The following is a 24,120-nucleotide window of genomic DNA, read 5'->3' as shown; positions in this document are numbered from 1 at the left end:
ACTCAAAAATCCAACAACTGGCTTCAGATGGAAAGGCATCGTACCTGATAAAACTGGCAATGTACACGTTGACAAAGGTGGCCATCAGATACTGGCAGTCAAAGCGATCCATGATGCCGCCATGGCCGGGAATGGTATTGGCAAAGTCCTGTTAGAGGCAGGGGAAGGACTGGTAAGTATGGGCTAGGCCAAGATCAAACCCTGCCCTGTGGTCCCACCTCAGTGTCCAGCTACTATCCTGAGTAGCTGAGGGCAACAGAAAGTAAGAAGTATGGACCCAAATGCTGAGGGTATAATACCACACAATCTTACTATAAAATGTTTCTTTTGAAGAAAGATACAAGGTATATTAACAAATAAACTGAAAATCCAACTACAGTTGACTCTTGAACAACAGGGGTCTGAACTACAAGGGTCCACTTACACATCATTTTCTTCAGTAAATATAGTACAGGAATATAAATGTATTCTCTCTTCCTTATGATTTTCTTAATCACATTTTCTTTTCTCTGGCTTGCTTTATTGTACGAATACAGTATATAATACATATAACATACAAAACAGGTGTGAATCAACCAATAATTCTTCTGGTCAACAGTTACATGTGAGTTTTCTAGTACATGGGAGGATGTGGTAGGGGGGAATGTCAGTGCCTCTAACCCCTGCATTATTCAAGGGTCAAAACTATACTGAATTTTCTTGGAAAGCAATGTATTTTTATTTAACCTACCTAAATCTCATGCACGAGTGAAGGAAAGCACACATTAACAGTCAGGGTTTATAGCCTGGTATTTTGAAGGGGCGGTGGTTGATGGGGTGGGACAGGAGACTGGGCTGGGAGACAGAAGAATAGGGAAGACGATTTTCCTACTTTGATTTTAAAGGCTCGTTTGAATCCACTTGCAAAGAATCCTCCAAAGGGGCCGATGAGCGAGGCAAAAGTGGACAGGGCGATGCTGTGGATCTGGAAGGGGTACATCCAGACTGTTGTCTGAGAAGAACAAGGGAAAATCAGTCAAGATGCCTTGTTGACATAAATAACTCTTTATCAAATGAACTATATTTTCCCTCCAAAATCAAAATGAGTAAGAAAAGTGGATTTTGTGTTTGTAAATCTCGAATATTTGACTTAATGGAGGACATTAAGTATCATACATTCAGTCTGTTGCAATATGTTTTGGCTGACATATGCGGAGAAAGTCCGGCCTTACACAAATTAGGTAGTTGAAAAAAAGGAAGAGTAGGGGCGCCTGGGTGGCTCAGTTGGTTGAGCGTCCAACTTTGGCTCAGGTCATGATCTCACAGTTTGTGAGTTTGAACCCCATGTCAGGCTCTGTGCTGACAGCTCAGAGCCTGGAGCCTGCTTCGGATTCTGTCTCCCTCTCTCTCTGCCCTCCCCCACTCACTCACTCTCTCTCTCTCTCTCTCTCTCTCTCAAAAATAAAGACATTAAATTTTTTTTTAAATAAGAAAAAGAAAGGAAAAAAGGAAGAGTATTTTAGCACTGTCTTTCAGATGCTTATGGGTATTCTCCTCTGATACTGCACCAAAACTTGACAAATGGTAGTTTCTTAAAAATTTGTCGAATTTGAGATCCAGGAATGAAATTTTTGTACTCTTAGCATTAGAATCCATTGGTCTGTCTTGAACTTTGAATGGACCTTTTACCCACACGTGACTGCTGTAATACCATGCACTGACTATTTAGGAAATAATAGTTCACTAAGTTATGTAAATCTTCCAAATGTGGACACATTTTGCTATATATAATGTCAAAACATCATTATGTTAAAGTCATCATATGTTAAAATCACTATAAAAATCTTACAAAGAATCACCACAACTCTCATCAGCAAAGCTATGAAGTGTTAAGAGCTCTGGTGGAAACCCTATTACACTTTCCAAAATACTAATTTTCACTTGGCAGGTGAATTTTATCGTTGGTAACAATCACCGTTAGGTGTTTTCCTTCGAGTGACAGACTCACTTTCGTCATCTTCAAGGAAAATGTTTGTCAAATACACAGGTCTCAAAAACCATAGCTTGTCGGACTTTTCAAGTAAAAATGATGTCCCTATAAAACAGCAGCTAGTTGAGCTCATATCTCAAACAGGCGCACGCGTGCTTTCCTTTAGGTAAACGCTGTACTTCAGTATTTACCAGAAATCTTTTATGCATCCTTTTCATACACAAGAGTATTAGAAAGATATGTATTCAAGGGTCAGGATTTAATAAAATGAATAGTTTTACTGTTTCATCAAAGACACTCTTCGGAGGAACTCTCTTATTCTCACTGCGTGTGTGTGGCACGAAGAATCCAATGACTCGGTCCAGTTCGGGGCCAGAGCCCCCACTCATACTAATGCGCCAGGCGAGTTTACCCATCACTGCTTGTGTACCCTACCATTCACAGCAAATTTCAACAACGTAAACAGGCAAATAATGTCATTATATTGTTATGGAAATAATCGTGACTTCACGGGCCCCCTGAAAGGATCTCAGGGTCCCCCAAGGATCCACAGAGCACAGTTTGAGAACCACTGGTCTAAATGAATAGAAGTCAGATGAAGTGTCTCCTTCTGCTTTCAGCCTGAACTGACCTGAACAATTCTCTGTCCTGGGGCTTGCAGCGTTGTGGAGGGAGGAAGCTAGGTGGTTGTTGTTGCTGTTGTTGTTGTTGTTGTTGTTTTGAGGGAGTGGTCACTATCTAACCAGGGATAGCTTGCCCCATGTGAATGGCACGTACCAAGCCAATGACCGACCGGATCACCTCAGGAATGTTGTACTCCTGCAGACGGAAGAGGTCCGAGGGCTCACAGTCCACAGTGAAGCTGTTGGTGTCATTGTTGTACTCCACGGGGCAGACAAAGCATCTGTACCCGGACATCACATAGGACAGCTGAGGATGAAGAGCAGAGACGGGCAGAGGAGACCAGTCCCAGTCATCCTGCCTGGGTGGCAGACACGGGGCCTGGCTGTGTCCCTCACAGCGCCTAGCCTGCTCGCTGCAAGCTGTGCACTAAATCAGAGGTTCATATTTCCCCACGTGAGTATTTTGCCAGAATCTGGGAAAAAATTTTAAAAGAGGTTCACGGCCTGCTGAGGCTTCACACATACTTACCCCAACATCCAGGCCAAAATCCAGGACAGACCTGAAGGAATCTGGGCAAAGAACTACAAGAAGATTCCCCCCATTCAGGGAAGCTACGGTCCCTTTTTCTCAGCATCTCTTAATTTAATTCAAATGGGAGGCAGGTTGGCAGGGAGCGATATAGTGAGAGACAGCCAGTCCAGAGGAAAAAGGAAGAAGAATAATGAAGTAAGGGAATCAGTACTGGAGGATGGCTGGACACCTCTGAAGAAAGGAGAGAGGCTGGCCTGATGGTCAGAAGCAGGGAATGCTCCAGAAAGGGTGGGAAGATCAACCACCCACAGGCAGGGCACAAATGGGAGAGAACCTTGGCCAGAGTGGCATGGCTCGCCTCACCTCCTACTCTTAGCTGCCAATCACTTGATCTTGAAATATCAAGTGACAAGAACGCTACCTGCTGAGTGTCACCGTGCCTTGACATGGGGGGAGTACAGGTTCACACGGCCCTGCTCAACTGCCGAGACCCTGTTTGGAATCTGGCAGATAAAGGACAGCTGGCTCTGCCCGGGCCACTTACGGAGCATGCCAGGCTCATGCCCCTTGCAGGGCAAGGTTACCATTCAGTGGGACAGGGTCCTTGGCCTCGGGAGACAAGCTCTCTAGCCCTGGACAAGTTTTGAAGGTGGGCTGAGGTCTCTGTGCCCTCTCCCACCCAGCGGGAAACCACCACCTACCAGAAGGCCAAACACCACTGTAGCAAAGAAGCCCCCAATGAAGCCTTCCCAGGTCTTCTTCGGGGACAGCTACGGACAGAGAGCAAATCTTAACAAAGGTCATTTTGATAACTGGCTTTGGAACAATGATTACTTGTTTAAAACCTCCCTACTGTTAAAACAAACAAACAAAAAATAAACAAAAAAACCTTCATTCTGTTAACCACCTCCCTTTCTAAAAATAACCCCAAGCTTGGTTTCCTTGTTCCCAGCCTGATATCCCTCAGTTTCCTTTCTGTCCCAATTAGTCACTCAAATAATTTAATTATATTATAAAATAGTATACTAATTAAATAACAACACTCAAATTCAGATCAGAGCCCCCAAAGTGTGCCTGTATAGTCTATACAATTATCTTCTCTAGGAACTTGTTCTTCCTTTCTGAATAGTTGTCAAATGTCTTAGTCTGGCTTTTCTCTTGAGACTAAACTATTGCAAGACTTTCTCCAAGATGACACGAAGAAATACACGCTAGTGAGATTTCTTCTGTGCCAAGCTGATCCTCACCGTTGCCTCACAGTGGTGTTTCATGTTAGGGTGACCCACTTACCTTAATGAGTGGGGTCCGACCAAAGAAGAAGCCAAACATGTAGGCCATAATGTCATTACAGATGACGCAAGAGATGGGGACAATGAACCTAGGGAATAAACCAAAGTAGAAATCAACCTCCTAAGATGACAATACCTCAGATGTCTATAAAACACTGCCATTCATCACTTCTGGCACCAAAATAACCCCTAAGTACTTGTTCTCCACTAACTAATAAGCTAAAAGAAATTAAACAGCAGATAAGCCATACCTAGTACCTGGCACACAGCAGACATTCAAGTGTTTACTGAACGACTCCCGAGTAAACGGAGGTGGTGTTCTCTAAAATGCCATTTGTTCTTTTTATCCTTACAAAGTAATATAGGCACACAATACTACAAATTTAAACTGTAAAGAAAAGAAAGTTTTCCTTGTTTCTCCCATCCCTATCTCCATTCCCCAAAATAACTGCTTTTAATGACTTCTGACTTCTCTTCTTCTAGAGGTCATCTCCATAATTCTATGCAATATGTTTCATAATTTACCTATTTTTTTTTTAACTATTTATGACTAGCTCTGATGAGGCCTACATTTCCTAGTGCTCGGCTGAGTGCACAACCACACCCCATATAGCTGGCTACCTTCTCGACAGCCGCCCCCCCTCCCACCAGCCCCACCATGAAACAGGAGGCTGTTCCCACACTTGTAACATCTTTCTGCCCTCCTCACTCTCCACTCTCTGGCCAGCACTTTTTTAAAATTTCTCCTATTTAAATTTCTGAATTTCACATACAGAAATCTCTGACTTCCTGGCCCCTAAACTACAGGCAGTATTTTCTGACTTCCTGTTTGTTAAGGGAGCATCTGTATCCTCTCAACACCACGCGATATTATTTACTTCGTCGAGGCTTCTAGCACATATTCTCTGCTCAACATATTTTCTACATCTACAATTAAATCTTGTAGTTTGAGTGTGAAAACCAACAACCAGAGATTTTAATATAATTCACTGTAGAACCGAGTGGCACGTTTGGCCCTAAAGATAAGGACTTATCATGAGCCATTCCTCGAAATTACCTGAAACTCTGAAAAGGAAAGATTGTGTGTCTCCCCAGGCCATTGCTATCATTGTTTTAAACGTAATAATGCCTAAGGCTGCCAATTATCTGAGCTAGTCTCTGGTCTAAGCACTTTACATATATTTACTAACTTGGAGGTGGGTACTATTATACCCTCATTCTGAGATCTGGAAACAGACACAGTCTGGGATCTTAACCACAACTCCTCAACACTTCTAATATAAACTAGGATATGCCTTACCTTTTCACTAAGATCATCCAGTTTCCTTAGCCAGCCTGCAGACTTCTATAAATGCTGATAGATTTCCTGCTGAAACCACTGCATTTCTGGAATAATGTCTACTAAGTAACAACTATATCATTCTTTTGACACATTGCCAGATTCTATGTGCTAATAGTTTATTTATAATGGCTTATCTGTAATCATTAAAGAAATCAGCTTAACATTCTTTCTACCTCCCCATGCTTATTAGCTTTAGTATGAAGGGTTAGATAAAACTCTGAGATTATCATTGGTTGTTTTTTTTTTCCTTCCAGGTGTGGATTCTTAGGCAATCAAAAGTTCTTCTATAGTTATTGATCTTTTCAGGTTTTCTTCTTCATGACTTTTGGTAGCTTCCATTTTGCCAAATCATGCAAGTTTCCTTTTGTTTTCAAACCTGTTGCTATACAATTGCATTATCTTTTATTCTTTAAATATCCATGTATAGGGGCACCTGGGTGGCTCAGGTGGTTGAGTGTCTAACTCTTGATTTTGGCTCAGGACATGATCTCATGATTTGTGGGTTCAAGCCTGGCGTTGGGCTCTGTACTGACAGTGTGGAACCTGCTTGGGATTCTCTCTCTCCCCCTCTCTCTTTCTCTCTCTCTGCCCCTCCCCTACTCACGTGCACTCCGTCTCAAAATAAATAAACTTTAAAAAAGAAAACTTTTAAAAATTAATTAATTAATTAAAAATATCCATATGCTAACAAGCACATGTCTAATGTCTACAACATTAGTTTTTGGGGAACCTGAGTGGCTCCGTCGGTTGAGCGTCTGACTTCAGCTCAGGTCATGATCTCACAGCTCATGAATTTGAGCCCCGCATTGGGCTCTGTGCTGGCAGCTTGGAGCCTAGAGCCTGCTTCAGATTCTGTCTCCATCTCTCTCTGCTCTCCCCTGCTTGCACTTGCTCTCTCTCTCTCAAATGTAAATAAACATTAAAAAAATTTTTTTTTTTTAAATAGAACATTAGTTCTCAAAATATAGATCCTGACCAACAGTATCAGCATCACCTGGGAGTGTATTAGAAATCAAATTCTTAGTACTGAATCTACTGAAGTAGAAACTCAGAAGTGAGGCCCAGTGATCTGTGCTGTACCCAGCCCGGCAGGGGATTCTGATGCAGTTCAAGGTGAGAACCCCTGGCTTAGACTGTAAGCGGGGGTTCTCAGCCTACCTGTACATGAGAAAACCCACAAAATAAAAGGGAAAACCTCCCTCACTGACATCACTCACCAGATCATTCCTTCAAACAGGTTGTGGATAACAAGGTGTGACTGGGTTACAACAATGAGTAATGTTACATGTGTCCAGCCAAACTGCAAAAGAAGATATAGATTACATTTTACCTGTATGTTTACCTTGAAAGGAACTTCAAATAACTGCCAGTAACAAATAGAAAACTGCCAGCAACAATAACAAAAACACGTAGAAAAAATGTCTGATTCTGTACCTGTCTTATTGGAAGTAAAAAGATACAGAACAGGCATTTGGGAGTAACTTTGTCCCCCAGCTACAATCCCCACCAAAAGTAGAAACCACAGGGCCCACTTAGTGAGCAAGTCTTTCTACGCTCCAAAAGCCTGGGTATGTCTCATTTTCTCAATAAGTGTTTACTAGGTGCTTGGGACATTCAGTGACGGGATGTTTTCAAGTTGAGGGAGCGATGTAGCTGGTAGGATATTCGTGAGCATTGCCTGAAGCTTCACCCTGAGCCTTACTTGAAGGCCACCTTCAGGTCCTGGTGGAGAGGTTGCTTGGGGTGTATTAAGTAACAGTGATTGGGTCTAGGTAGAAGCAGAGCCACCTAACTTAAATGGGGACACTCCTTCGTGCTCTAGGTTCTAGATGCAAACACAACAGCCTGCATTCCAGACTGTTGATTTGTCACAGAAAGCATAAAAGGCCTGCCGAGTTTCTGCAGAACTTCCCTTAAGCCAAGAATTCTGACACACATATACATTTTCCTTACCATGTAGAACTGCAGTCGATAATGCTTCTTGACCAGACTCAGTACAAACATGCAGAATCCTAGTTTGAGGAGCAGGAAGAGAAGAAGGGGCAAAATGAATCAGACTCTGCATTATCTTTGTCCTAGTCATTTCCTTTAGACACATGAAGTGGTCCTCTGGCCAATCCCCTGGCAGCGGTTAACCCGGGTACAACTCCAAAGCCTAGGGGGATAATCCTAGTCATTCCAATGACAGCAGGGATAATGGACTCCCTCAAGACAGTCAGAGGAAGGCAATATTTTTAAATCTTGCAGACTACACTCAATTTAGAACACTGTTCACCAGATAGGAATGTTTTGATCCTAGAGCAAGGGTCAACAAACAAAGGTCAAGCCAGCTGACTGTTTTTACAAATCAAATTTTTTTGGAACACAGTCATGCCCATTTGTTTACATGTTGTCTGGGTTTCTCCTTTCATGCTCAAGGCCAGAACAGAGGAGGTGCAGTGAAGACCCTTTGGCCTCCAAAGACTAAAATATTATCTGGACCTTTAAGAAAAGGTTTGCTGAAGGGAGCCTGGGTGGCTCAGTCGGTTAAGCGTCTGATTTCGGCTCAGGTCATGATCTCACAGCTTGTGGGTTCGAGCCCCTCGTCGGGCTCGGTGCTGACAGCTTGGAGCCTGGAACCTGTTTCAGATTCTGTGTCTCCCTCTCTCTCTCTCTGCCCCTCCCCCACTCACGCTCGCTCACGCACTCTCTCTCAAAAATAAATAAATATTAAAACAAATTTTTTTTTAAAAAAAGAGAAAAAATTTGCTGACTCCTCCTGTCCAAAGTTATAGGTCTGGCTAAGGGAGACCCACCTGGTGTGGAGTCAAGGCCGCCCCTGCATCTCTCACACTGACCCAAATGGTGGCAAAACAGTCTGCAGCCGCCCTCCCCCTCCTCCTTCAGGAAGGAAAGAGACTTTTACCCATGAGAGTGCTGGGCCCCTCAAACACAGCCCTGCCCAGAAGAAAGCATGTGGCTATTCTAGACCCCTGACCTGGCTCTGTGAGGGGTCACTCTCAGGGTCTGAGGCATGCTCTCTGACTGTGCTCAATCCCAGCAGACCTCTTGGCAGTGGATTTTCTATTTTACAGCCAGGTGTCATTCACAGAGACAAGTATTGCTATAAGCTGATCAAAAATAGATCAGACGGAAATTTAGGTCAGAACAAATTTCTCATGTGCCTCAAACTGGCTTTGAGGGCAACTATGAAAAAACAGGAGCATGAACACTTAACACTCAGATAAGACTGAGGTTAGATGGACACAGTGTTTGACTGTTTGTCAACTTCTAATGTATCTGACTAAACCCTCACAGTACCCCTGCTGTTTTAGCTCCAGATTATGAAAGGGATTCAAAGATTAAGCTCCCAGCTCCTATGAAGTCACAGAGTCTTTTTAAACCCAGGTCGGTAAAATTTCCACTACACTGCAATGTCCCCCATGCGGCCACGCCCCTAGCGATAGCCGCTTGTTATTATACCCAACTTCCTGGACAGTTTTTGTTTTGATCACACTGCAGAATCTCTGCCAACAAGAGAGTCAGGACAGGACCGTGTTATGCTGTCCTCTGACGGAGGCTGGGACACAAGGTCAGATGGCACAGACTGAAGTCCCCACAACTACACAAGGCCCTCGGTCCCATTTCTTAGGCAGGAGCTGCTACAGGGCCCTCAGCTCTGCTGCCCTGAACAGAGTTAACACCATCGAAACTGCGTGAACCAAGAAATTCCCCAACCTCTCCTCCACGGACATACAAACACAAGACAAACACAAGAACCGGTAAACCACTGAATGCCTACCTATTAGATAGAGAGTAAAGGAAATGAACCGGTGGTATTTACTGAGAATCCGCAAAGGCTCCTCTCTCTGGACCAGAGTGAAGAAGTAATCCGTCACGGTTTCACCATAGAAGAAATAATTTACACACAGTAGAAAGTACCTGTAAAGGAAGACAGGTCACTGCTGTGAGGGGCACATGTGTCCGCTCCTTTACAGTGAGGCCGTGAAAAAGTTCCCGGGATCAGAGCGGCAGTCCACCTGCCCCTCGAGACCCTGGTGGCAGCTTGCAGAGGGACAAGCAGACCAGGGTTCCCTGTTTACTGGTGACCCTGTAGGTGAGAAGTTTATCTGGGAATTTGTGGCAGCTTTCACTCCCTCTCCATGTATCACAAATTGGGGGCTCAGTTTTTGCTCCTTTTGTCCAGTTTCCACGCCTAATGTAAGAACACTCAAACCATAACACGACCTTCCAGAGTGTGCCTCAGCCTGCCTCCCCATCCTATTTCCACTCTTCCAGGAACCCTGTGCACCTATCACAATGGTTGACTCTGGCTTTGCCACCGTCTGCTTTGTTCCTGTCTTTCCCAGCCTGGAATATCCTCTTTGCTTACCCATTTTTTTCACTTGTTGCTCAAATACCATTTTCTTCATAAAACCTTTATATAACCTAACATGTATCTGTCTCCCCCACATTTATTTCCATAGTATATAGTATTTCATCATTTCACTAAGCAATTAATTACGCTCTGTCTCAGAACCTTCCCCTGGCCCCTGGTTGGGCTCTGAGCCTGCTTGGGATTCTCTCTCCTTCTCTCTCTGCCCCTCCCCCACTCGTGTGCACATGTGTGTAAGCTCTATCTCAGAATAAATAAAGATTTAAAAAAATATATGCTAGTCTAGAAGTGGGGGGTCACTGTGCAAAGTCTGACGGATCCAAATACCAAGGCCAACGTGTTCATGGATACAGCCAGTGCGGAAGTTTCCAGATCCCAGGTAACTATTATAAACACTCCTCATAGGCCAACCACATAAAATACCTGGGTCTCAAAGGTACTGTGTGAGCTGGTGGCCATCCCTCCCCGCCCACCCAACCACCATGCCTGTAAATACCCACTACAAAACACTTTTCATCCAAATCTGTGGGGCCCCTGTGGGGCTAGACGGCTTACCAGCTGAGGGTTCTAAACCAGGGCAGGTCATAGGAGTGGTAGACGTTGTAGCCAATAGTGATAATCTCATGGAAACACTTAATCTGAACACACATCACCTGCAAGACACAAAAGAATCCAAATACTTGCTGATTCCCCAGTTCTTACCATCTTTGGAAACAGAAACCCACACACAGGTCATGGGCCTTCAAGAAAAACTATCACATTTAAGAATGTCAGTCCTACAGGGCACCTGGGTGGCTCAGTCAGTTAAGCGTGCGACTTTGGCTCAGGTCATGATCTCGCGGTCTGTGAGTTCAAGCCCTGCATCAGGCTCTGTGCTGACAGCTCAGAGCCTGGAGCCTGCTTCGGATTCTGTGTCTCCCTCCCTCTCTGCCTGTCCCCCACTCATGCTCTCTCTGTCAAAAATAAATAAACATTAAAAAATTTTTTTTAAAAAGAATGTCAGTCCTACAGGGACTCCGCTCTCCTCCTCACTCTCACTCACACCGCAGGACTTGGCAATGTAGTCCTTTATGTCACACAGAGTAGATACAATAGAAACAAACCCCTGAAGCTTCAATTAACTTTTTATTGTTGCACCTCCCTGGATTCAATCCCTTCCCTTTGACTTTGAATAGGAATACCTGAAAAGCCCCAACTGCTTTGCTCAGCAGTCAGCTGCTAGTCATCTGACCCTGTCCATGACAGTGGGAAGACTGCAAGAGCAGTGCTGTGGACTGGGATTTTTAAATGAAAGTCCTAAGCCCCAGAGTGAGGCCCTAGGAAAACCAGAAACAAACCCGAGAGTCACACAGAGTCACAGCTGGGGTCACAGTTTCATCAAATGGCTGAAATAATATCATCAAATTTTTAAGTGAAGGGAGATCTTTAACCACATACTACTGGCCTATCCCAGTGCCCCTCTGGTTGGCTCCTGACGGGAGAAGTCACAGATACTGGAAGGCAGATGTGGTCTGAGGAGCCAGGCCCGCTGCTGATTCCCAGAACCAACCACAAACCCCATACTCAAGATTAAATTAGACAAAATTAAAACAGCATGCAAATGGCACTTACAATGATCATTAAAACCATTGGTCCCAAGTAAATGATGATGAAGAAAAATGCAATCATGGCCAAAGTCAGGATGCCTCTCACCCACCAGTTCTTCCATCTAAGTTAGAGAAGACAGAAAGGAGAAAACATGTTAGGAGCCCAGAAAGAAGCAAAGCACAAACCCAAGGGGGAGGGCTCTTTCTGGCAGGAGAGGTCAATCCCTTCTAGGAACACCTCCTTCACCTTGACAGAGGTACTAGCCACAGGCTGGCAGAAGCAGGGCCAATAGAGCCATCACCTCACTGCCACCAGACTCAGCAGGTGCTCACGGCCTACAGAAAAATACACCCAGCTTCTATCTTAACGAAGGAATCAGGCAAAAATCCTGAGGGAAATGTGGTGCCTACTTCTGTATCTACTTGGATGGCTTCTATCCAAAGAAAAAATTCCATATTTATCCTGCAGCACAATCCTACATCACTCTGCCCCTGCATCATTATGGTGATAACAATATTAACCAGTGATTAATAGCTATCACAAATATGCATCTGGCACACTTATAAGGATTTTGCATATATTAATTCATTTAACACTCAACACTACTAGCCTTTACAGTGGAAGAATTGGACAAATCATATAGTTGTGATGTGGTTAAACGGATATCTGAATCCTGGGAGTGTAGCTCTAGAACCCATGCCCTTGACCACAACAGAACCTTTCAAAGAGAGACGTGCATGGGACACACACATAGAAACCCTTTTAGATAATGTCTTGGGGTCTTATAGTTTGTGTTTTTAGTCTACACACATAGCTGGTGTTGGAGGACCAGAGTCTCAAGGGACCAACACTTTAACCCTGGATTCACTCAAGTTGAGATTTCTTAATTCTTCCAGAAGAATCTCAGGAATGTCCACAATGGATGTGTGGGAGAGGGAAAACTAAACTTTGACCATGAAACTTGGGTTCCTCTGTGGAAAGCAGTCTGCCCATCAGTCACAAAGCCCTACACATGCTACGTCAGCAATCTTGCCCACCACCACCCCTTTGTTTTTTGGGTTTTTTTCCATCTTATTTTATATTTTATTTTTTATTTTTTTACAGTTTACATTCAAATTAGTTAGCATATAGTGCAACAATTTCAGGAGTAGATTCCTTAGTGCCCCTTACCCATTTAGCCCATCCCCCCCCACAACCCCTCCAGCAACCCTCAGTTTGTTCTCCATATTTATGAGTTTCTTCTGTTTTGTCCCCCTCCCTGTTTTTATATTATTTTTGTTTCCCTTCCCTTTTGTTCATCTGTTTTGTCTCTTAAAGTCCTCATATAAGTGAAGTCATATGATTTTTGTTTCTCTAATTTTACTTAGCCTAATACCCTCCAGTTCCATCCACGTTGTTGCAAATGGCAAGATTTCATTCTTTTTGATTGCCGAGTAACACTCCATGGTATATATATACCACATCTTCTTTATCCATTCATCCATCGATGGACATTTGGGCTCTTTCCATACTTTGGCTATTGTTGATAGTGCTGCTATAAACATGGGGGTTCATGTGTCCCTTCGAAACAGCACAGGCTGTATCCCTTGGATAATGCCTAGCAGTGCAATTGCTGGGTCGTAGGGTAGTTCTATTTTTAGCTTTTTGAGGACCCTCCATACTGTTTTCCAGAGTGGCTGCACCAGATTGCATTCCCACCACCACCACCCCTTTGTCCACACTTTCCTCCTCCTTGGGCTACTGCACCTCCCAGCCCAACCTGCAGCACCCTTCAAGGGCCAGATGTAGTTGCTGTTAAGCCCTAGATTACACTCAGTGGAGCCCTGAGCAGAAGCAGGGAGACTGTGGCCAATGCAAGTGAACAGGCCCACCCTGCACATTTTAACATTAGTGGGTTCGTGCCACAGGACTGCAGGCTGTCTGAGGGCTCCGGGTCTTCCACGGCACTTGGACCCGATGCGAAGCCCCCATGGGCATCTGCAACATTAAGCCAGGTTACCTTGAAGACAAGTTGGAAAGGGCCCTGTTGAGGACCTCTGGGGTATCGTCTGCAGAGGTGGATAAAGGAACAGCTTCCGCTCGGCTCTCAGTGTCCGATGCAGTCTCTCCATCTACCTTTACTTCTGACTCCGATTCCTACATGGCAGAAAAACAGATGAAAGGTTAGAAAAAGAAAAAAAATGCCTAGTAGCACGCCGAGAAGTATATGCATATCATAGGAGATCTGTGGGAAAAGACCCCCAACAGGGCTCAGGGACATAGCACAGTCAGGTGACAGAACAGATGGGACTCACAGCGATCCCAACACTGTTCTGGCATGTGCTGAGGTGGCCGTCTCTGCTGGAAGTAAGGCATGCGTCTGCACCACGGGGTGGGGGATGAGTGACAGCCACAACCTGCTCAATTTCCCTTGCCTTACTGGGGGCAGGGGAGGGAACAGTCCAGAACAGGGAGAAAGGGGTTCTTTTGCATCCACAGAAGGCAAACGGGAGTCAGGCCTGAATTTCATCAGGACCTCATTCCTGACCCTGCCCTTAATGCCAGGCTCATTACCTATAAGGGCTCGGCTGCTGGCACCCAGGAAAACATATCCACCTCTGAAAACCCCTCTCCCCCAACACCTGAATCATGCAGGGAACAGTCCCTGCTCTGCCACAACATGCCGTGAACTCTCAGAGCCACCGGAGTGGCCCCAGAACCAGGCTCTCTCAGAGAAAGGCTGGATGCGCAGGCTGTTGCTCCCCGCTGGACTCCCCAAAGTCCACAATGTTACTTCCAGACTTCACAAGAGTACCCCAAGAGGAGGCCAGCCCCAACGAGTGTAGAGGCCGCACAGTATTGCTCACCAGGACGGGCATGTTGCTGTCTTTTCCCTGTCACCCGGTCCTGGGCATCAGCAGACCCTGCGATGTCACTCACAGAGTTGCCATCCAGGCTCCGGCCAAGTCAGGCAGTCACCCTGCTCGCCAGCCCCTGTGAGGGGACCAGAGCCATGCCAGCAATAGGCTCTCTATCCGAAGTACCAAGGAGCAGGCTGCTCTGAATCCTAGGGACCCTACTGCTACTCAGAGCATTTCTCTCTTACAGAAATTTAGAATCATTGCCGTGAGGAGAGGCAGAAGAGAAATCAAATCACTTCGAATTAGAGTCTAACAACACTGCTCCGTATTTGCAGGGCCCTCAACAGTTCTAAGAATGTTTCCCATACCTGCGAACCTCAGAGTTCTGGAAGGAAGGGAAAGGAGACAGGAAGATCCCTACTTACAAATGAAGAAACAGGAGCTCTGAGAAGTCCAATGGCTGGCCCCAAATCCCCTATTAATCCTGGTCTTCTGACTTCTAGGTGTTCATCCCACTAGACTTCCTTTTATTTAAGTATCTTGGAATCCATTTTTTTCCTGACACCCGACACTTTATGGGTGAGGAGCCTTGGTTTGGGGATGGGGGGAACCGGGATGGACAAGAATCACCCATCTCAGGGGATTTTCCTGGACAAAAAATTTTTAACTTAAAAAAAAAAAAAAAGACAGCTGACTTTGGTAAAGGACGTAGAGATGGTCTCCTCAGTAGGATGTGAGGGACAGAGCCACAGCTTCTGACGACAGGGTCACTGTTCCTTACTCTGCCACAGCTGAGCCTGGTGGCGCTCAGTAAGTCACACTGGTGCCTCTGTACTTCAGTGTCCTCACCTTATAAAAGGGGGCCAGGAAAGGTCCTCCTTGTGAGGGTTCCCTAAAGAGATCCAGCCAAACTCCACCCAGGGCTATGTCTTATTCCACCATCTGAGGTTCCGAAACAGGGCAGTGCCTCCGGGATTACCCCTCTCCAGTTAGACTGAAGACCGAGGCATTCAGAAAAGCTTCCCATTCTTTATGTTAACATTAACACCCACGTCCCAGCAGCAACCATCAATGATACGAAGTAACATCTAGATCTGACCCCCAAGCCCAGGAGCTTCAGCACGTGACCACCTGGGCTCTACCAAGGCCTCCCACAGATGCTCACCAGGAGCATCCAGAAGCCACGGGGACTGAGCTGGAGCCCAGCATGGGAAAGGGCATGTATCCAGGCACAAGCGCATGTGCGAACACACGTGCCCCAGCACAAGGCTATTTTTAACTTATCCATCCTGTTGTCAAGGAGATTCACAAAGGCTGCTGGTCTCCCCAGGCGAGGAAGGGCAGGAAGGAGCTTAGGCAGAGCCTCTGCAGGGGAGGGTAGAGAGACTTGGGTGCCGAGTCTCTCTGGACCTTCCATGCCCTTTTATGAGCATCAGCCCAGCACTGTGTGCTGCAATATAGCCCTGACTCCCCTCCTTCCTTGCTAGAAGGGGTGAGGTGCAGAGAGATACCCTGAGATGGGAAGTAGAACACGAGATAGCTGTTAACTGTCAGGACAAGAAGGGCAAATCCTGTGCAAGGGGCAAGGGCACAACCCAGAAAGACATGGACAGAGAGGGAGCAAGAGAGCCGGCTCTGTGGGCTCCTGAACCCTAGTCCCCATCCCCCCCACTCCCTGAGGTATAGATGTCACAAGAGAGCAGGCCAAGGGAACAGAAGCTTAAGACAACTTGGAAGTTATAGTGTTCTGGCTCCTCCCCACCCCATGGGCAAAAGCCTTTTGCTTGAACCGCTAAGACCACCTCTTTGGCTGCTTATGCCTCTAAGTCAAAGAAGCCCAGTGCTGGTGGTGGCTCCCATAGTGGACAGGGAGGCCGAGGAGGCAGGAACCTGGAGCTCGAGTTCTTGCCCAGGAGAAAAGTGGCACATGTTGGACCAAGAGTCAGAGGTGCTGAGAGGTACACTGCCTTGCTCCTCCAGGGGATGGCAAGATAGGCAGATGGAGAGGAAGACTTTCTGCAGGAGGAGGCGGCAGCCAGTCAGGGAGAAGGGGCCCAGGACCTAGCTGCGATGCTCATTACACTCCTCAGATCTCTGGTATTCCAGTGGAGAGAGGATCCCTTATCCTGAACAACTTGGAATGATCAAATGTCATACCGATGAAAGTCATGAAAACTATAAAGGGACTAAAGAGCAACACCACCCCCACCCCGCCCCACAGTACCCTGACCATGGCTTACAGGACAGGAGCACAAGAACCTTAAACACCTAACTCAGGCGACCTGGGTACCCTGGCCGAGGAGGGTAGAGTGGAAAGCACAAGAGCCATCAGGCCGTGCTGGGGCCTGTGTGTGACCAATTATGTGAGCTCAGCACCAGCCTGCTTTGCTTCCTCTTTCGCACCCTCCACTCATCCAATAGGCGGCCCCTCAACTCAAAAATGATCCACTTCCCAAAGCTACCGTGTTAGGGGGTGGCCTGGCACACGGAGGCAGCAGTACATACTAGTGCTCTCTGAAGTGGGATGTGTGCGACACAATCCACTGAAGCGTGAGAAGAAATATTAGGACTTCCTTCTATCTCCTTTGTATTTTTCTTTCTTGTGCATGCTTTATGATGGACCCAGCAGCACACGTATGTAACTCAGTAAGTCCGTGCAAGCTGGCACACGTGGCTAAAACCTCACACACTGTCAGACAAAAGTGTCTCAGCGGCCACAGGCTCGTTTCCCACTGTGCTGAGCAGTGCCTGGATCATAGCAGGCACCCAAAGATTTGTTGACCCAATGAGCTAATGAAGTCTACTTGACCCACCACAGGCCAAGGCATCCGGACTGCACCGAGAGTGTGCAAGAACCCCCCTGCCTCCCAATGGCCCTCACGGCAGGACCAGACTTGCCCAGTCCCATTCTGGCCTTCTCCCTGCAAGGAGGGCAGCAGGGGGAGACCGCTTTGTTGCTTCAGACTGTCTCAGCCTAGCTCCCAGGCGGCCTCTCCTTCCTTTTCAACCCAAGGGCCCAGAACAAAGGCTAAGTGGAGGATAGCCTATCTCTCCAATTTGATCTCAATCAACAGCCATCCTCCACAGTCCCTTAGCCATTCCCCAAGGGGCCTTTGATGCTGATGTAAACAGGAAGCAAAAGAATGTTTCAAAAGGAAAGAAAAAAGCTCCCTCCTAGGCCCTTCTGATTCACTTAGACCCTGAAGGGAAAGCAGAAAGCCTGTCTAATGACGGACAGAGGTAATGTCCTGGGTACCAAGGGCTCAGCTAAGACCTGTTGACATTTTTGGAGAAATAGACGCTCAAAAGGCTTCCCCTACCAGCCTTCCAGCACCCACAACTGCTCAAAAGCAACCCCAGTCCTGACCTAAGGCTCAAAACAGCACAGCACAGAACCTTCTTTCAACAAAGGACAAGGCAGTGAGGGAGGGCCTATGGGGAGCTGCGGGGTGGGAGGTGAAGCTCCTTGGGGCGGAGGCCTGGTGTTTCCTGGCCTGGGGAGGGACCAGCACTCAAAAAACTCATTCTCATTGTTATTCTCTAAGTAGACAACCCTACCTCTTCCCACTCCCTCCTAATTCCCAGTATTTCCTGAAGGCCTGCCTTGGGCTTACAAAAGCTTACTAGGCAGTGTCCTTTTGAGGCTCCTTTTTGGTGGTCAGTTAGTGTCAGTGCCCACCCTCTGACGTTGCTATTCCTCAAGACTCCACAGTGACACCCACAAGTGGTGATGGTCAGAGCTCGACCAAAAAAAAAAAAGTGTGGCTGTGGCCAAGCTGAACAGGAGCCCTTGGCATTGTATCGACCAGGCTCCAGGCAGACGGTAGTCACCCCACCTCATACCCCATTTCTTTACCAGATGCCAACTCGGTTTTGTACCTTGCTAAAGAAAATATATTAATATTCTGTTCACATTTGCCCATGAGGAGCAAAAAACTAAGGAAAGAAAATAAGCGGTACCATCCACTAGGCCCTTTCTCCTCTCTTTCATTTTCAGAGAAATTTCATTAAAAGGTAGTGCTCAGTGCACTGGCTGGTTATGCTTCCAACAACCCTGCCCTTTCCACTGGCAATACATTCAGATTCATAAGTTTCATTTACTAGGTGACTCCAAACTCACACAAACTATGTTTTGCACTACTTTAGATGCAAATCGCAAACCTTGCCCTAGAAGAAAGTCATCAGGCTGAGCCTAACTTTTCTGCTAAATATTGGGCTTGCCATCGTTTTCAACCCTGTGGCAGCTGCCAGGGCAATCCACTCCCCCACTTACAGACCCATCCCCGGGGAAAGAAACTATCAGAGACAGGTTATCCTTAATATCAGAGACCTAAGTGTCCCTCTCACTGAGAAAGCCAAGTAGCTGGGGGGGGGGGGGGGGGGGGGAGGTGTTAGGAAAAGCAAATATTTCTAGCTTTTTCTAATGTTAATTCTATTTGACAAGTTCAATTGTTTGAACAAAAGATCAAGAAAGAGAAGTCCTAGTCTGCAAGTTCACGATCATCCCCAATATGGCTATCCTCTGTCCTCCAAAAGCCTATCAATAATATGATCTACAGGGGCGCCTGGGTGGCTCAGTCGGTTGGGCGGCCGACTTCGGCTCAGGTCATGATCTCGCGGTCCGTGAGTTCGAGCCCTGCGTCAGGCTCTGTGCTGACAGCTCAGAGCCTGGAGCCTGTTTCGGATTCTGTGTCTCCCTCTCGCTGACCCTCCCCTGTTCATGCTCTGTCTCTCTCTGTCTCAAAAATAAATAAAACGTTAAAAAAAATTAAAATAATAATAATAATAATAATAATAATAATAATAATATGATCTACAGAAAATGCACTCAGCTACTCCAGATGGACTGCTTCACCTAAACTACCTCTACAGGTGACTGCACCCCAGACCAAAGACCTCAGAGAAAGGACATGGAACAACGTGTACGTGGGAGACTCAGCTTTTTAAAACCTGACTCTGGCTATGAACCATTTCACCTCCAGACAACACTTCTTACAAGGAGCTCCAGGGACCTTTGCAGAGAACACATCCCTTGAAGGACAGTCGTTCCCAGGACAGCTGCACACACGCCCAAGTATGCAACATCCCTTTTGCTACGGCCTCCTCTGAGACCTCACACCACTGACCTCTCTCCCTCCCTCTTGAGTCCTCTCCTCCCCCTCATCACAGGCCCTTACTTACAACCAGGTGAGCAGGCTCAACAATAAAAAACTTTTGACAGCTCATCCACCCAATGCACTCTCCTTCCTAGTTCACAAATGAACCTTTGGCAAGAGCTGCGGACACCCCATCCCCCTCTCTGACCGCATGATTCTTCAACCATGGCAAGCCACCTGCCTTGCCTGCCCAGCCACTCTGCTGAAGCGCTCTCCCCTCACCAATGACCTAATCACTAAACCCTGCACTCTCTGTCCTCTGCCCAGTCCCTCCCTTCCATCAGCCAATGCAAGAGACACACCCCTTCTTTGCTTCCAGCGCATCCTTCCTGTTTCCCAGCTGCCTCTCTAGCCAGGCCTCCTTTAGGCAGTCTTCTCCTTGGCAGCTTCCTCTTCCTGGCTCTTAATTTGGGGGTTCTGCCAGGTTTCTTCTGAGGCTCTCGTTCTTGTACTACCCACTCTCCGTGAGTAGCCTCGTTCACTCTGATGCCTCCAACTGCCTCTCCTTGGGCTTCACATTCATTCATCCAAATGTACTAGATGTCTCCCCTTGGATGTCCCCACCACACCTAAAATCCTCCACGTGTCCAAAGCCAAACTACTTCCTTTCTCCTGAATTCTCAAGTGAGAAATGCGACCTTCATCCTTCATGGCTCCCCCCTCAGCCCCTAGAACTATCTATCACCCAGTCTGTTAATGCCAGCTCCAAAAAGGCTTTCTGCTGCATCTACTTCCTGTCGCCTCTGGCACTCCCTTAATTCAAGCCAGTACCATCTCTGCTGAGTACCTGCAGCAGCTCAACTGGCCACCTCACCCTCAGTCTTTAGTCCACTCCTACCTCCCCTCTACTCTTTATGCTGCACCAAGAAAATCTGATCATGTCGCTCCCTATTGTGAACTCCCTCTGGAGCACCGGTATAAATGGAGCAATTGCCACTTCTGGTAATCTAAAGGATAGACTGAACTATGGAACAGATCTACACTTTTTTGAGATGGTTGTACCAGCCACTTTGAGATCCGAGTCTTATCCACCCTTCCAGCCTCATTCCTTGCGGCCATTCTGAAGTACAGTCAGCTGTACTTTGTCACCTTTAGGTCTTTTGTTCATTCTGCTCCTACCCAGAGCAGTCTACAAATCACTTCTATGGACACCTATTTCTCTTCTTTTTGGTCAATTATAACTTAGCCTTTGAATCTCGGCTAAGAGATCCCTTTCTCTCCAAACCTTCCCTAACTGCTTATGTGCCCCAGTGGCCCCTGTCATTTCTCAAGAGCACACCATACAGCGTGGTCTCCTGTGGACTTCCTCAACACAGTATCCCAATATCTGGCATGGGGCCCGCAACAGAGAAGACAGTAAGCAGGTCTTACCACATCTGCATAAGGTGTCAGAGAGGATCTGGGGTTTACTGAATTGGCAAATAGCTGGGTGACTCAGCAACTCATTTCCTGTGCTCTTAACAAGCACTACATGAAGTATCACCGGGTTGTAGCCCCACTGTCCATCTTCTCTTCTTTCCTAAGACATTGTAACAGAGGCCCTGATTTTTAGCTGGGCTTAGAACCAGGACTACATTTTCCAATTCTGGCCAATGAGTCATTAGCAGTTGTGTGCACTTCTACTATTCTTCCTTCATGCTGGCTAGAATACAGACAGGCTAGGGGCGCCTGCGTGGCTCAGTCGGTCAAACGTCCCACTTCAGCTCAGGTCATGATCTTGCACTGCTGGGTTCGAGCTCCTCATCAGGCTCTGTGCTGACAGCTCGGAGCCTGAAGCCTGCTTCAGATTCTGTGTCTCCCTCTCTCTGTGCCACTCCCTTATTCACGATCTGTCTCTCTCTCTCAAAAAAAAAGTTTTTGTGTTTTTTTTTTTAATTTTTTTTTTAACATTTATTTATTTTTGAGACAGAGAGAGACAGAGCATGAACGGGGGAGAGTCAGAGAGAGAGGGAGACACAGAATCTGAAACAGGCTCCAGGCTCTGAGCGGTCAGCACAGAGCCCGATGTAGGGCTCGAACTCACGGACCACGAGATCATGACCTGAGCCGAAGTCGGACGCTTAACCGACCGACCCACCCAGGCGCCCCCCAAAAAAAAAAAAAGTTTTTTTAATTAAATTAAATTAAAAAAAAAAAAAGGTCACCGCTGAACTGCAAGTGACTTTGAGATATCCAGTACCTCAGCAGAGAAAAGCAACACGGCCTCAATTTCTAACACATGAAGTAAATAGCTTCTATGCTGCCAAATTGGATGGACTTTCCAGTATTAATCTTGCTGTACCTCTTGGCAATATTAAATATTAGATCTAGTTGACCATTTCCTCCTTGAAACATTTCTCTCTTAGCTTCCACGATCATTACCTTCCGGGTTCTCATTCCATCTGACTGGCTGCTCTTTCTCAGTCTCTGTGCTATTTTCCCTCCACATGACCTCTAAATGTTGGACCAATTCTGGTCCAATTCTAGACCCATTACATTCTCTCCCTAAATATTACCACCCAACCCCTTAGCTTTAATTACTAATTCCATGCCAAACATTCTGACATTTATATTGCCAACCTCAACCCCTCCCCCACTGCCAGACCCAACTATTGTTTCCAAATACTTCATGGCATTTCCACCAAAAAGTTCTCATAAGCATCTCAAACGTAACTAGCTGAACAGAACTACAGATGTTGTCCTCAAAACTGTTGATCCTGAGGCCTCACCTTGCTGACAAGTTGATGACACCACAATCTGTATCCTGCATAAGCCAGAAACTTGGGAGTCATGCTTAATTTCTCTCTCCTCAGCCTCCCCTAGTACTGGACACAGCAGTTGGCTCCCTCTGAAAATCCATTCCACTCCTCCTCGATGGCACACAGTAGCCTGTACAAGCTAATTATTTTAATTGCACCCCCCCCTTTTCACAGTGACAGGTTCCTGAAGAGGCATTTTTACCCCCAGCCTAAGCCATGGTTATTTTATTAGAGTGGGCACTTGGCCTCAGATGGTACAGTCGAATTATAGCTCCAGAATCTGGTAAGAAGACCATGGAGAGCCACTTGAGCTTTCTTTCCCTCCCTAACCTGAGGAAAAAGGAAATCAGGTGCTACCAGCACTGGCTTGCATCTCCGTGAGAGCCTTGGGATGACCATACACCTGAAAGGCACAGAGAAGCGAGGACAGAGAATGATTTAAGCTAATGAATTTCATGATTATTTGCAACTGAAAGACAATGAACCCAAATCCTGCTGACTCCACAGCCAAAACAGATCTCAAATCTATCCTTCATATCTCAGCAGTCACTCAGAGCCAGGGATCTTTCTAAGATGCCTATCAGTTTGCGAAAACTAATGAAAGGAAACCTTGTTCACAAGGAAGTCAGGAGGCCAGGAGAAGCTCTCATGCGCTACCACTCCTGGTCAAGGGCAGACCCAATAAGAAGAGACTACTTTGCAAGTCAGCAAGTCAAATCACTACTACTTTACTACCTCAGCAGGAGGAAAAAAGGTTCTCTTCCTCCCCGGCAACAGCCCAGCCAATGAGAAAAAGTCCCAACTCAGTCAATGAAAAGCCACCATATTTTGAATCCCCAGTTTACTCCAATGGCCTTTCTGTTTGTAACAACCTTCCCACCTTCCCTCCATCTCCTCTATAAGAGACCATTCCTCTGGTTTGTTCTGTGGACTTGTCTGTGGTTTTGCCAGTAGCTTGCTTATGTCTGACTGCATGTCTCTGTTATTCCCAAGTAAACCCATTTCTACTGGTAAAATGACTTTTATTTTTAATGTTAACATTACTTGGTGGTAAGAAGTGGGATCCAGAAAAGATCCCCCAAAACTCCAAGGCTGGTGGGTAGAAGATGCCGGTACCCACAGAGCCAAAGGGGCTCGCTGCTCTCTTGCTGCCTCTGGAGTGTGAAGGTAAGTTTTTCCTAGATTTCAAGCTCCACTTTGTGTCCAAGCTCTCCACGCTTTGAGATCAGTTTTAAGGCCTGTTTCTTATGAGAATACTCTTTTGGCCTTCAGTCTGACTCCTTTTCAGAGTCAGACTTCTTGTTGGAACTGTGCTGGCCTCTGGTCTGATTCCTTCTGGAACAAAGCTGTTCCTGTTGAAACTGTGCTTTTAGGAATTTTTTTCTGTGCTCTAGAGAAAAACCTCTAAGAAATGGGATTCCAGTCATCAAAATGCTTTGAGGGTGCCCCCTTTCTGGGACTCCAGTGAGTTTCATATTTAAAAACTATGGTCCCTGCATATGCACATTTATAACCAAATGGACTGACTTAATGGGAAGTAATTTAGGGCACCAATGGCCACTATGAGGAACTTCCAATCTCCCAAACTCGTTTTTCTTGAATTAAACTAGAAAACTGTGGCTCTCTGGCACAAAAACAGACACTCAGATCAATGGAACAGAATAGAGAA

At 46.2% G+C, this 24,120-nt stretch overlaps 1 protein-coding gene across 1 annotated transcript in view; it reads right to left on the bottom strand.

The window, feature by feature from the left end:
- CDS2 (CDP-diacylglycerol synthase 2) overlaps positions 1 to 24,120 on the bottom strand; it is a 56,237-nt gene that overhangs the window by 2,782 nt on the left and 29,335 nt on the right. The window contains exons 2-12 of the mRNA XM_042980877.1: positions 13,717 to 13,853; positions 11,742 to 11,838; positions 10,686 to 10,783; positions 9,537 to 9,676; positions 7,709 to 7,767; positions 6,973 to 7,055; positions 4,415 to 4,502; positions 3,826 to 3,894; positions 2,747 to 2,899; positions 872 to 991; positions 45 to 148 (exon numbers count right to left, since the gene is read on the bottom strand). Coding sequence (XP_042836811.1) covers positions 45 to 148; positions 872 to 991; positions 2,747 to 2,899; positions 3,826 to 3,894; positions 4,415 to 4,502; positions 6,973 to 7,055; positions 7,709 to 7,767; positions 9,537 to 9,676; positions 10,686 to 10,783; positions 11,742 to 11,838; positions 13,717 to 13,853 — 1,148 coding nt within the window. The remainder of the gene's footprint in view (positions 1 to 44; positions 149 to 871; positions 992 to 2,746; positions 2,900 to 3,825; positions 3,895 to 4,414; positions 4,503 to 6,972; positions 7,056 to 7,708; positions 7,768 to 9,536; positions 9,677 to 10,685; positions 10,784 to 11,741; positions 11,839 to 13,716; positions 13,854 to 24,120) is intronic.

The sequence above is a fragment of the Panthera tigris genome, chromosome A3 (genome assembly GCF_018350195.1).
Source record: "Panthera tigris isolate Pti1 chromosome A3, P.tigris_Pti1_mat1.1, whole genome shotgun sequence".
Taxonomy (NCBI): Eukaryota; Metazoa; Chordata; class Mammalia; order Carnivora; family Felidae; genus Panthera; species Panthera tigris.
This window is presented reverse-complemented; position numbering and strand designations above follow the sequence as displayed.